Source organism: Hemitrygon akajei, unplaced genomic scaffold (assembly GCF_048418815.1).
Source record: "Hemitrygon akajei unplaced genomic scaffold, sHemAka1.3 Scf000105, whole genome shotgun sequence".
NCBI lineage: Eukaryota > Metazoa > Chordata > Chondrichthyes > Myliobatiformes > Dasyatidae > Hemitrygon > Hemitrygon akajei.
In genome coordinates, this window is record NW_027331991.1 from 1,355,914 (window position 1) to 1,369,808 (window position 13,895).

At 44.8% G+C, this 13,895-nt stretch overlaps 1 protein-coding gene and 1 long non-coding RNA gene across 2 annotated transcripts in view; one reads left to right on the forward strand and one right to left on the reverse strand.

Moving 5' to 3' along the window:
• LOC140723236 (uncharacterized) overlaps nt 1–13,895 on the forward strand; it is a 701,392-nt gene that overhangs the window by 15,430 nt on the left and 672,067 nt on the right. Inside the window, 1 exon segment of the mRNA XM_073037835.1 lies at nt 1,512–3,624. Within this exon segment, the coding sequence (XP_072893936.1) occupies nt 1,918–3,624 (1,707 nt within the window). The 5' untranslated portion in view covers nt 1,512–1,917.
• LOC140723250 (uncharacterized) lies at nt 10,637–12,007 on the reverse strand. The gene is made up of 3 exons (XR_012097847.1): nt 11,798–12,007; nt 11,289–11,415; nt 10,637–10,981 (listed from the first exon to the last, which is right to left on the reverse strand). It is a non-coding gene; the product is annotated as an uncharacterized lncRNA (long non-coding RNA).

Genomic DNA, 13,895 nt, shown 5'->3' on the forward strand with positions numbered 1-13,895 from the left:
TCTTTGACATTTACGTTGGCTTTGGCTTCTCATTTTAGCCACAGTTGTGTCCTCCTGTCTTTCTAATGCTTCCACTTCTGTGGAATCACTCAGGTCCCGAATTGCTCCAGAAACCCCAGCCACTGCTGCTCAATTGTCACTCCTACCCTTTCCCTTCCAAACAAGTTTGGCCAGCTTCTCTGCCATAGAAACATGGAGAAGTTCAGTAAAGAAACAGGCTATTTGTCCCATCTAGTCAATGCCAAAAAAGCATTTAAACTTGCAGTGCGATCTGGACCAACTGGCAAAATGGTTTGAGAAATGGAAAAAGGAATTTAATGCAGACAAGTGTGAGTTGTTGCTATTTGGTCTGACCTGCCAAGGGAGGTCTTTCACAGTGACTGGTCGGGCACGGAGGAGTGTTGTAGAAGAAAGGGACCTCTTGTAGAAGAAAGTCCTTAATTCACTGAAAGTGGTATCACAGTTAGATAGAGATGGAAGGGAAGATTTTAGCCTAACGGCCTTCATGAACAAAAATACTGACAACAATAGATGGATGTTATGTTGACTTGTAGAAGACATTGGTGAGGCCTAATTTGGAGTACTGAGTGCAGTTTTGGTCACCAGCCTACAGGAAAGATGTAAAGACTTTGAAAGAGTTCAGAGAAAATTCACAAGGATGTTGCCAGGTCCGGAGTACTTGGGTTATAAGGAAAGATTGAACAGGTCAGGACTTTATTCCTTGGAGTGTAGGAGATTGAGGGGAGATTTGATTGATGGGGTGGGAGTACAACCAGAGGCCATGGGTTAAGGGTGAAAGGTGAAATGTTAAGGGGATCATGAAGGGAAACTTCTTCACACAGACAGTCATCCGGGTGTGCAATGAGCAGCCAGCACAAGTGGTGCATGCGAGCTCAATTTCAACATTTAAGAGGTTCATGTAGGTACCTGGATGGTAGGGGTGTGGGAGTGGGCAGATTAAATAGTTCACCACAGACTAGATGGCCCAAAGGGCATGTTTCTGTGTTGTAATTTTCTACAAGAATGTAAAATATTACAAAAATTAACTCTGTCTTTTTAACAGCTGTGCGGACCAACCATTCACCTCAACAGGAATTTTTTATATGGCATTAAAACTGTGGCACTTTAAGTTAATAATACATAAAAGAAAATCCCAGATGCACATCAAGAAAGACTAATTGCGTGAGACTGTTTCGGTTACTGTGGGGCCAGGCACCCATGCAGCTCAGCAGGAACAGGGAATAATACCAATGGAGAGAGTCCAACTCCGCCAAGGTACAAATTGAAGATGACAGAAATGCCCCATTCTTATAGAAACAGGAAGAGCATCAGGGAATTGATAGTCATTCCAGATACCAGCACTCTGCCCAGTCAGGAGATGATTTCTCTGTCCAACTTGGGTAGAACCTCACTGTAACAGTGTGATACCAGATCAAACCTTGGTAACTCAAGTAATCTCATCTGAAATGTTGTCTTACACCCATTGATGGATTTTGTAAATCTTTTTACAGGTTAAAAACAAGAAAGAATTTGTCTCCAGGAAGTTCAAACAAGGCACACCAGTTTTGTTGTCTCTGTCCAGATATTTAAGAAGTGGAGCATGGGATTCAATCGACCATCCTTCCTGCTCAAACTGTGGGGAGGGATTCACTCGGTCATTTGACCAACTGGCAACCCGTCATTTTACACAGGAGAAAGGTTGTTCACATGCTGAAACAGTGTGAATGGATTCATTCGGTTATCACAATTGAAGGTACATCAGCAAGTTCACACTGGGCAAGGCCATTCACCTGTTCTGTGTGTGAGAAAGGATTCAGTCAGTCTTCCCACCTGTGGACACACCAGTCAGTTCACTCTGGGCAAAGGCTGGTGATCTGCTGAATATCTGAGAAAGGATTCACTCAGTCATCTGACCTAATGGCACACCAGCGTGTTCACACTGGGGAGAGGCTGTTCACTTGCTCAGTCTGTGAGAAGAGATTCACTCAGTCATCCCACCTACACAGTCACCAGCGAGTTCACACTGGGGAGAAGCCATTCACCTGCTCAGTCTGTGGGAAGGGATTCACTCAGTCATCCACCCTACAGAGTCATCAGCGAGTTCACACTGGAGAGAGGCCATTCACCTGCTCAGAGTGTGGGAAGGGATTCACTCGGTCATCCCAACTACTGGCACACCAGCATATTCACACTGGGGAGTGGCCTTTCCCGTGCTCAGAATGTGGGAAAGGATTCACTAAGTCATCCACCTTACTGGTACATCAGCGAGTTCACACTGGGGAGAAGCCATTCAGCTGCTCAGTCTGTGGGAAGAGATTCATTCAGTCATCCTACCTGCAGAGTCATCAGCGAGTTCACACTGGGGAGAAGCCATTCAGCTGCTCAGTCTGTGGGAAGAGATTCACTCAGTCATCCCACCTACAGAGTCATCAGCGAGTTCACACCGGGGAGAGGCCGTTCACCTGCTCAGACTGTGGTAAGAGATTCACTCAATCTTCCATCCTACATAGTCATCAGCGAGTTCACACTGGGGAGAGGCCGTTCACTTGCTCAGAATGTGGGAAGAGATTCAGTGATTCATCCAGCCTACAGAAGCATCAGCGAGTTCACACTGGGGAGAAGCCGTTCACCTGCTCAGAATGTGGGAAGCAATTCAGTGATTCATCCAGCCTACAGAAACATCAGCGAGTTCACACTGGGGAGAAGCCGTTCACCTGCTCAGAATGTGGGAAGAGATTCACTCAGTTATCCCAAGTACAGAGACATCATCGAGTTCACACTGGGGAGAAGCCATTTACCTGCTCAGTCTGTGGGAAGAGATTCACTGATCCATCCACCCTACTGAGTCATCAGCGAGTTCACACTGGAGAGAGGCCATTCACCTGCTCAGAGTGTGGGAAGGGATTCACTCGGTCATCCCAACTACTGGCACACCAGCAAGTTCACACTGGGGAGTGGCCTTTCACCTGCTCAGAATGTGGGAAACTATTCACTAAGTCATCCACCTTACTGGTACATCAGCGAGTTCACACTGGGGAGAAGCTGTTCATCTGCTCAGTCTGTGGGAAGGGATTCACTGACTCTTCCACCCTACAGAGACATCAGCGAGTCCACACTGGGGAGAAGCCATTCACCTGCTCAGAATGTGGGAAGAGATTCACTCAGTCATCCCACCTACTGGCACACCAGTCAGTTCACACTGGGGAGAAGCCGTTCACCTGCTCAGAATGTGGGAAGAGATTCGCTCACTCATCCAACCTACATAGTCATCAGCGAGTTCACACTGGAGAGAAGCCGTTCACCTGCTCAGAATGTGGGAAGAGATTCACACACTCTTCCACCCTTCAGAGACATCAGCGAGTTCACACTGGGGAGAAGCCATTCACCTGCTCAGAATGTGGGAAGGGATTCACTCAGTCATCCCACCTACTGGCACACCAGTCAGTTCACACTGGGGAGAGGCTGTTCACCTGCTCAGACTGTGGGAAGGGATTCACTCAGTCATCCAACCTACAGAGACATCAGCAAGTTCACACTCGGGAGAAGCCATTCACCTGCTCAATCTGTGGGAAAGGATTCACTCAGTCATCCCAACTTCTGGAACACAAGTCAGTTCATAGTGGGGAGTGGCCATTGTTATGAATCCCTTGGTTTCCTTTGATGTGGACTGTCATTTTAAGAGAGATTAAGAAGGTGAATCAGTCTGACTTGCAGCTTGTTTAGTTTTAATTGAGGACACAGACACTCAGAGTCAGACGGAGACGGATGAAAAATGGAAGGATTGAAACCAGGGAAGTAGTGGCCAAAGGTCACTGTTTAGAACTTTCCTATGCCTGCAAGGGTGGGTTAATTATCCACTATCCATTATCCATACATCGAATGTGTGGTTGTCACCTCATTTAACCCATAGGAGTGGATCTGATTTGGGATATCCTGTGGAGACCACTTATGTGTTAACCCTTGCCTGGGTGTGAGGTGGTCATTCATTTGAAGATGATAGCCCTCATGACAAGTCACTTTCGGTGATAATTCGTATGTAGATTTGTAAAGATGACGGATAAAGTCTACAGCAACTGTTCTCTCATTTTAACACTGTGGAACCTGTATAACAGACAGATGGACAGACGTACTTTATTGATCCTGAGGGAAATTGAGTTTCGTTACAGCCACACCAACCAAGAATAGTGTAGAAATATAGCAATATCAAACCATCAATAATTAAATAATAATAAGTTAATCTTTGCAAGTGGAAATAAGTCCAAGACCAGCTTATTGGCTCAGGGTGTCTGACACTCGGAGGGAAGATTTGAAAAGTTTGATGGCCACAGGCAGGAATGACTTCCTGTGACGCTCAGTGTTAGATCTCGGTGGAATGAGTCTCTGGCTGAATGTACTCCTGTGCCTAACTAGTACATTATGGAGCAGATGGGAGCCATTGTCCAAGATGGCATGCAACTTGGACAGCATTCTCTTTTACGACACCACCGTCAGAGAGTCCAGTTCCACCCCCACAACATCACTGGCCTTACGAATGAGTTTGTTGATTCTGTTGGTGTCTGCTACCCTCAACCTTCTTCCCCAGCACACAGCAGCAAACATGATAGCACTGGTCACCACAGCCTCGTAGAACATCCTCACCATCGTCTGGCAGATGTCAAAGGACCTCAGTCTCCTCAGGAAATAGAGACGGCTCTAACCCTTCTTGTAAACAGCCTGAGTGTTCTTTGAGCAGTCCAGTTTATTGTCAATTTGTATCCCCAGGTATTTGTAATCTTCCACCATGTCCACACTGACCCCTTGGATGGAAACAGGGGTCACCGGTGCCTTAGCCCTCCTCAGGTCCACCACCAGCTCCTTAGTCTTTTTCACATTAAGCTGCAGATGATTCTCCTCGTACCATGTGACAAAGATTTCCACCATAGCTCTGCACTCAGCCTCATCTCCCTTGCTGTTCGACATAACTGCCTTCTCTCGACATTTACCCTGAATTACAAATATCTCTCTCATCACCTATTTTGTGGATGAACTGAACTTTCATACTTTACCATCTGAAGACTCCAAGCCTTGTTTCCCCCGAGCTCAATAGTTTGGGAGTTATATTTATACACATATATAAACATAACACTGTTAATTGTTGTTTAACTTGCTTAAGTTACTATATTATAAGTGGATACTAATAAGCATTGTGATTTTCACGTCAAAATCAGACTCCTGTAGTAGTCTGTTGCTGCTGGTTCGTTTCTGAAGCGTTATGGTTCGTAACAAAATGGGGCCTGCATCTGGGATATGATCAAATTTGAGGATTGATAAATTATCGATTTCATTGGGGAAATCTCTTTTGATTTATTTCTGTGTGGAAAATTTGCAGCAATGGATGTTGATCGATGTCAGGAAGCGCCAACCTCTGAGGTATTAGAGGACACCAGAAGGATTGAGTTGTTGAGTCTTGCTAGAAGGTTAAAACTTGCTAAGGTGAAATTGACAATGAGGAGGGCACAGATGCAGAGGATAATAGCTGAACATTATGTTTCTGAGAGTGTGTTTAAAGTGGAGGAGTTGGAGGTGTTTCCTGAAAGTAAACCTAGTGAGCTTGAGCTCCAGTACAAGTGAGAAAAATTAAAGATGGAGGCTGCGGAAAGGCAGAGGCAGATTTAGGCTGGAGAGGCAGAAAAACAGACAGAAAATTGTCTCATAAAGTGTAACAAAGGGGAAGGCTTAGCATGCCTATTCTGCTTTGACAGTTGATGAAGCAGCTGATTATTTATACTGCACCAATCATCACCACTGGGCTATAAACGTGCAGGAGCAGTGTGTGGTTCAGTGCTTTGCTCAAGGACACTCACGCTGCCTTGGCTGAGGCTCAAAATCATGACCTTCAGATCGCTAGTTCAACAACTTAACCACATGGTCACGCACCACACATTATGACCTAGTGAAACAGGCTGTGCTCAAAGCTAATGAGTTGGTCCCAGAAGCATACAGGCAAAAGTTTAGAAATTTGAAGAAATCTGTGAACCAGACTTATATGGAATTTGCTTATGAAAGATTTGTGTGTATTTCCCGCTGGTGCACATATAAAAATGTAAATGATGATTTTAACAGCTTGAAAGAGTTGGTTTTAATTGAAGAATTCAAAAAGTGCGTGCCTGATGACATAAAGACGTAATTAAATGGAAATGAATCTGCCACTATGCAGGTGTCTGCTAGATTAGCAGATCAGTTTGCTTTAACTCATAAGGTTATGTTTACCCTGAATAAGAGTTTCGAAAAGAGTAGCTGGGATAACCAGGGTAAACCAGAAATTAAAGCTGGGATTTGTCACACTTGTCAAGTTGTGGCTAAACCTAATCAGGTCATCCCAGTGGCCCCACTCCAGCCTATACCTGCATTCGGTGAACCCTTTTCCAAAGTTATAGTGGATTGTGTTGGCCCATTTGCCAAAGACTAAAGCTGGCCATCAGTATCTGCTAACTATTATGTGTACTGCATCCATATTCCCAGAGGCAATGCCTCTCAGAAATATTAAAGCTAAAAATGTGTCGAAGGCTCTTAACGAGTTTTTTTTTTACTTTATTCGATTTGCCTCAAGAAATCCAGTCTGATCAAGGAAGTAATTTTACATCTGGGTTATTCCAGCAGGTAGTTTATGAACTGGGAGCAAAACAAATTACATCGTCTACATACCATCCGGAATCACAAGGGGCTTTAGAAACATTTCACTCTACCCCCAAAACAATGATCAAGACATACTGTGTTGAAAATGGAAACGACTAGGATGAAGGAATACATTTGCTTTTGTTTGCAGTAAGAGAGTCGGTTCAGGAATCATTGGGCTTTACTCCATTTGAACTCGTATTTGGTCGCAGAGTGAGGTGACCTTTGACCTTGTAAAAGGAGCGGTGGATTGATGGGGATGTACATGTTAACTTGTTAGACTATGTTTTAAAGTTCAAAAATAAACAACACCAATTCTGTAGTCTAGTGAAACAAAACTTAAAGATTTCTCAAAACAAAATGAAGTGTTGGTTTGATAAGCGGGCTTGAGAAAGAAAATACTGGGTGGGGGATAAGGTGCTTGCCTTATGTTGACGAATCCACTTCAGGTGAAATTCAATAGACCGTATGAAATAGTCTCTCAATTTAATGATGTGAATTATGTTATTACAACACACGACCGACGTAAACTAACACAGCTGATACACATAAATATGATAAAGCCTTATTTTGACAATCAGGCACCATCTGTGAGTGTTGTTGTCAAAATATATGAATCTGGCAACCCTGAGAATGAAACAATAGACTCGTCTGAGACTTTTCAAAAGCCAAACATGGTCCCAGTTAGACTAATGAACTCCGTTGTTCTAGAAAATATTGATAACAAGTTGGCTCATCTGCAGCCAAAGCAACAACAACAGCTGAAGGAATTAGTTCTGAAGTTTAAAGATTTATTTCCCGATGTTCCCAAGCAAACCACGGTCGTAGTACATGACGCAGATATTGGTCAAGCCAAACCGATTAAACAACACCCATATCGCATGAACGTAGAAAATGTAAATTGGCTGAGCAATTGTTGTAAGTGTGGAAACAGATTCAGTAGGTCTCAGAGGCACTGATTATGGGAAGGTAAATGCAGAAAAAAAAAACAGATGCCTATCCTATCCCTAGGGTAGATGATTGCATCGATAAGGTTGGAATAGCTAATTTCTTACAAAGATTGATCTGTTGACAGGGTATTGGTGTGTTCCATTGACGGACAGAGGTAGAGAAATTTCTGCATTTGTGACACCATCTGGGTTGTATGAATACAATGTTTTGCCTTTTGGAAAGAAAAATGCTCCAGGAACATTCCAGATAATGATTGATTTTGAAATTCCAGGGTTAGAACACACAGATGCCTATATTGATGACTTAGTCACAGGGAGTGACACTTGGGAAGAGCATATCTCTGCAGTAGAAAAGCTGTTTGACAGGCTTTCGCAGGCCAGCCTTACAGTTAACTTGGCTAAGAGTGAATTTGGCCATGCCTCTGTGACCTGTCTTGGCTATGTTGTAGGTCAAAGGAAGTTGGCTCCTGTTCAGGCAAAAGTCCAGGCAATTTCTCAAGTTCCTATTCTGACTGCCAAGAAGGCTCTTAGAAGGTTTCTGGGAATGGATGGATATTATCGTAAGTTCTGTAAGAACTTTGCTGCTATCGCTCTTCCTCTGACTAATCTCCTGAAGAAGGGTGAAAAGTTTGTTTGGACTGAACCTTGTCAGGAGGCATTTGATCGATTGTTATCAGTATTTGAGATTAGGCCAATCAATGTAGTATTCTCAGCAAATTTAATTAGCAGATTGGAGCTGTGGGTGGCAACACAACTCATGGGTGCACAGAAAGCAAATGACAGGGCCAAAGAGACAACCCTGTGGGTTATGTGTCCTGAGGGTCACAGCGAGAGGAGATGGAGCCCACTGTTACCACATGCTGGCGATCTGACAGGAAGTCCAGGAGCCAGCTACACAAGGCAGGGTGAAGGCCGAGGTCTCTGAGCTCCTTGTCGATACTTCATGCCTTTGTATGGCTACTGCTCTGCCCATGACTGCAAGGAACTGCAGAGAACTTTGGAGAGCAGAGAACATCAGGGAAACAAGCCTCCACTCCATGGACTCTCCCTACACTTCCCCTCCCTCGGAAAAGCAGGCCATGTACACAAAGAACCTCATAACCTGGACATTCTTGCTGCAAACCCGCTCCCCCATCGGGGAAGAGATACAAAAGCCTTAAAGTTGTACCTGGTGTACAACCAGGCTGAAGGATGGCTTCCTGTCTGCAGTTATAAGCCAAATGAAAGATAAAATGGACTCGGCCTCACAATGCAACTCGACGTGACCCTGCACCATATGTCTATCTGCATTGCACTTTCTCTGCAGCCATAATGCTTTGATACAGTTTTTTTTGTTGTATATGAACTCAATGTACTGTTGTAATGTATCGATCTGTGTGGATGGTACATCAGGCAAGATTTTCACTGTAGCTCAGTACGTGATGATAATAAACAAATTCCCCACTTTAACTGTGTGGAAATATTAGACAGACTGAGCTTCTGCTCCGGAAGCACAGAAGGAAACTGACCTGTTGTCATTTCTGTGGAAAGCAAATATATGGAAGATGCTTCAATCTCACATTACGATCTGCGGTAAATGGGATCAGGTGACCGGTGGTGGGTCTCCCATATTAATATCAGAATCAAGTTTAATAGCACCGGAATATGCCATGAAATTCGTTGTCTCTGCGGTAGCAGTAGAACCTAATTCTTAACAAAAGATTTTAACAATTGTGATTTAAAATAAGTATATATATATAGTACAAAAATAGAAAAAAAATGTAATAAACTATTCTAATTGTGTGGAACTACTTGATCCGGATCTCACTGCGTTGTCTGAAGGGGACAAAAGTGAAGCTACACGGACACGTAGAGCAGTGACCCGCAAATGCTGCAGATCTGCAGAAAAACGTGAACAGGAAACGGGATCAGGTGACGGGTGGAGGGACTCCCACCTGAACCGATGACTCTGCTCCTCTCACCTCACACACTGCCCGACCCATCCGCCGCATTCCCCACATTATTCCATATTTACACCAGATACATGTCTACTTTTCCACACCATATCTACCCCGATCCCTTTCCCTCCACCCCCAGGTCACAGAGTCACGGGCTCGATTCCCATTCCCTTTTTCAGATACTGGGATCCCTGATTCAACCGCTAAAGATGCTGTGCATTTCAATGTGTTCACCTCTCAGTCCTCGACTCTCTAAATGACATTTAGAGTTATCACATTTGATCTTTCTTCAGGTTATGACCTCACCGATCCAGGGATCAGTCAGGTGAATCTTCATTGCACTCTCTATAACAAATACTCTCTAACCTCTTTGTTCATCCTCTATGGAATTAATTTCCATCTTCTGCAGCCCCGTGTTGCCCCCACCACTCACCTCCCCCCCCCTTGTCACTATTTTCACCTTCCACCTCCCCCCTCACCTGGATCCACCTCTCACTCCCCAGCTCTTGCCCCATCCCCACCCCTCACCTCTTTTCTCTGACTATTTCCCGTCCACTCTCAGTCCAGAGGGAGGGTCTCGGCCCGAAATGTTGACGGTCCATTTCCCTCCACAGATGCTGTCCGACCCACTGAGTTCCTCCGGCAGTTTGTTCTTTGGTCTGTATAACCCGTGTTAGTATGGGGAGCGGGATTTTACACCATATTGCAGGGTTAGGGTTAGTGGACTTTTCGGTGAGACAAAAACATTAATCACGGGTTTCATCACTGAATCCAGTGTTGTGGGATGTAAGGTCCCCTGTTATGTGTCCGGCTGTGCCGTGTTGTTGGTAGAGTGGGCAGCGTGGTGTTTGTCTCGATTCGGGTCACAACACCAGAATTGCCAGCGGGGTCCACACACATTGTGTTAGTCAACAGAAAACCTCTCGTCCCTGCAGTCTTTGTCTCCTGGTAAACTCAACACCCTGACAGTATGGACCATAGATACCCCTTCCTCTCAGAGTCAGGGAATCACTCAGACAGCTGATCGCTGAGAGGAATTATATTTATTGGTCATTAAAGTTCGCCCAGATTCGTTTGGACGGATTTGATGTGGAGTTCGGGGTGTCACAGTGAAAGGGCCGGACTGTTGAACTCTCTCCGTTGTCCAAACATCCTTCCAGGTGAGGCGACACTTCACCTGTGAATCTTCCGGGGTCGCCCGTTGTGTCCGCTGCTCCCGATGCGGTCGCCTCGACACTGGTGACACCGGCTCCTCCGCAGTTGTGTCGGGTGGGAATGTTTTATAACGGGTGTCGATATTTTTCTACCCTTTTGTGCGGGAGGGGTGGGTTTTGGGGGTTGTTGATCGTGATGCCGTCCTTTTTGATGCGGGGGGTGTGGAGGGAGTTTCATTTTTTTTCTCTCTGAACGAATTTCATGCTTTCTTTGTTTCGTGGTTCTCTGGAGAAGAAAAAAACTCAGCGTTAGTTATGAATACCTGCTTTGATAATAAATTAACCTTTGAACTCTCCACTCCGAGCGGGACTTCCCGGTGTCCAAACATTTCAATTCCGGTTCCCATTCCCGTTCCGACGTGTCATCCCATCCCTTGCCAAGATGAGGCCACCCTGAGGGTGCAGGATCAGCAACTTATATTCCACCCAACCTGATGGCATGAATATCGATTTCCCCTTCCGGTGAACAAATTTACCTCACACCCCTCCCTCCCACTCCCTCTCATCCTCTCTGTCTTTGTACGTCCTCTCACCTGCTTATCACTTCACTCTGGGTCCACTGCTCCATCCCTTTCTCAATATATTGAAGTGTACCTGTGAGTATCGATACTCAAAATATCCTCACACGTCAGGTGTTACATGGTTCGACCTTTATACATCCTGTTTAGTGTTTAAATATATAAAAAGTTAAAGAAGCTTGAATCTTTACATAAATTATTATCGCAACTATACGAATAGAAAATATTGTATTGTGGAAGTGGCAAATGTTAATGGGAGGAGATCAACCATTTGGGAGGTTTGGAAATGCATTTCATCTCGTTCATTGCCTCACTAAATTCCTCTTTTTCCTGTCAACACAAAGAGAAAAAGAGCCTCTTTTCAATCAACTACAGTTGGTGGAGCGAGGCCAAGGAGTTAATCAGCTACTAATGATATGAAATGACGTAAAACTAGCTTGTAGCCTAGAATTTTTTTTTTTCCATTTGGCTTCCAAAACAAAACTAAATTTATCCAGGTGTAGAAGAGGATTTTGGATGATTACCTTGAATATTTCATCAAAATCAGGCCGAAGATGAGCGAGCAGTGAATTTTTGTTTCATTATTTTCGACTCTTAAACATAGGTTTCGATGCTCATTCCTTGCTTAATATAGCTCCTTCCTGGTATCCAATGGTACCCATTGGAAAGAGCGGAAGGATGCTCACATTTGTGTACAGGTATTTCCCAGCTTCCTAGGACAACGGGTCGAGCGAGAAGGAATTTCACAAATACCTAAATTAAAAACAGTCACAGCTCCAGGATTTCACCAAAAACGATAAAATATCCTAATGTTATTAGTGGTATTTTTCCCCACCAGCCAACACCCCCGTTTCCCAACCCCCGCTTCCGTAAAATCCCCCTATTTAATACCCGGGGTTGTTAAATTCCACGCTTGTTTATTTTGACTTTTTTACAGAGGTGTCGGAGCGGCTCTCCGGTGAGCTCTGGTAGCACTGCACCCCTGAATGTATGAGACAGTACAGTGTTAAATGCAAAACCCTGAACAGTGTCGATGATCAGAGGGATCTTAGACTCCAAGTTCATCGCTCCCTGAAAGAGACTGCACAGATTGATCAGGTCGATAAGAAGGCAAATGGCATGGTTGTCTTTATTAGTTGAAGCATTGTGTTCAAAACTCATGAAGTTGTGTTGCAGCTTTGTAAAACTTGTCAGCTTTGTAAAACACATCTGGAGTGTTTCATACAGTTCTGGTTGCCCCCATTCTCGGAAGGATGTGGGGGCTTTGGAGAGGGCGCAGAAGAGGTTTACCAGGACACTGCCTGGATTAGAGGGCATGAGCTGTAACAAGAGGCTGGACAAACTTGTGTTGTTTTCTCCAGAGTGGCGCAGGCTGGGGTGAGACTGGATGGACGTTTACAAGATTATGAGAGGAATAGATAGAGTGGACTGACGTTATGTTTTACCTAGGGTTTGAAATGTCTGACACATTTAAGGTGAGAGGAGATGAGAGGGGCGTTTGTTTATATCCACAGAGTGCTGAGAGGCTGGAGACTATGCCTGGGGTGTTAGACCCCACCGGTCATGTGATCCCATTTGCCCCTCCCATTTAACCGCAGATGTAACGATCTCTTTGTGCATGTTCACAATCTCCAGGTGGGCGGTCACGCATCCTCCATGTTGTGTTGGGAAATCTGATGTCGGCCACTGAGTCCCGTTAACTTCCCCAAACTCGCCTCGTTTCCTGAGGCTCCTCACATTTGTCCTGGAGCTTTATGGCTGTTGTGTCTTCTCCCGGACTGGGGTGGGTGAGAAAGGAGAACGTCCCAGGTTGTGGGCATCTTTGATCTCACTGCCTGCTTTACCGAGGGACTGGGAAGTCTTGGGGGGAGAATGGTTTCTGTGATGTGCTGATCTGGATCCAAAGGTCTCTACAGATCCTCACAGTCACGGGCGAAGTAGTTACCATGCAAAGCATGAAGTGTCCGGATGGGAAACTTCCTATGGTGTGTTGATAAAAATTTTGGGAGGGTCAAAGTATATCTGGTAATGTTTTTGTTATTTTTGCTAATTCCGTCATTTTAGAATCTTTTGTACAATAGTATGTACTATTCATTCCGTACCTATGTGTTGCTGGAGGACCATCAGTGATCGTCCTTGATCCCGTCTCCCACCTGGTTCCATCTGCTCATCTTGTTCATCCTCTGTCCAGTCTCTTCACAACCCCCAACCCCGCTTCAGTTATATACATCAACCATCTGGGTCATCCTCAGTCCGCCTTGTATCCCACCTCCTCAATATTATATATCAGCAAACTTTCTTCCAACCCTTGTCTTCATTGTGAAGTGTTCTTTTGTACCTTTGGCCTTGCTGAGTCATTTCCAGAATCGGTTTTTGTTAGCTGGAATGCCGGAGGGTCATCAGGTACCAGTTGTGTTGTGCATTGGTGTGGAGGTGCTAGTTTATGAACAGTGACGGGCTGACACACTGCAGCATTTTACTGGCAGCAAAGAGTACTGGGAGAGTTGGTGCTTGGGCTCTAATCCTGTGATCGGCATTCCAGGCAAATGGAACTGTTGGTGTTTTGGTTTTTACTTTAGTTAGTGCTTCTACAGGTGGGGCTGGATGGTTGTCCTTCTGCAA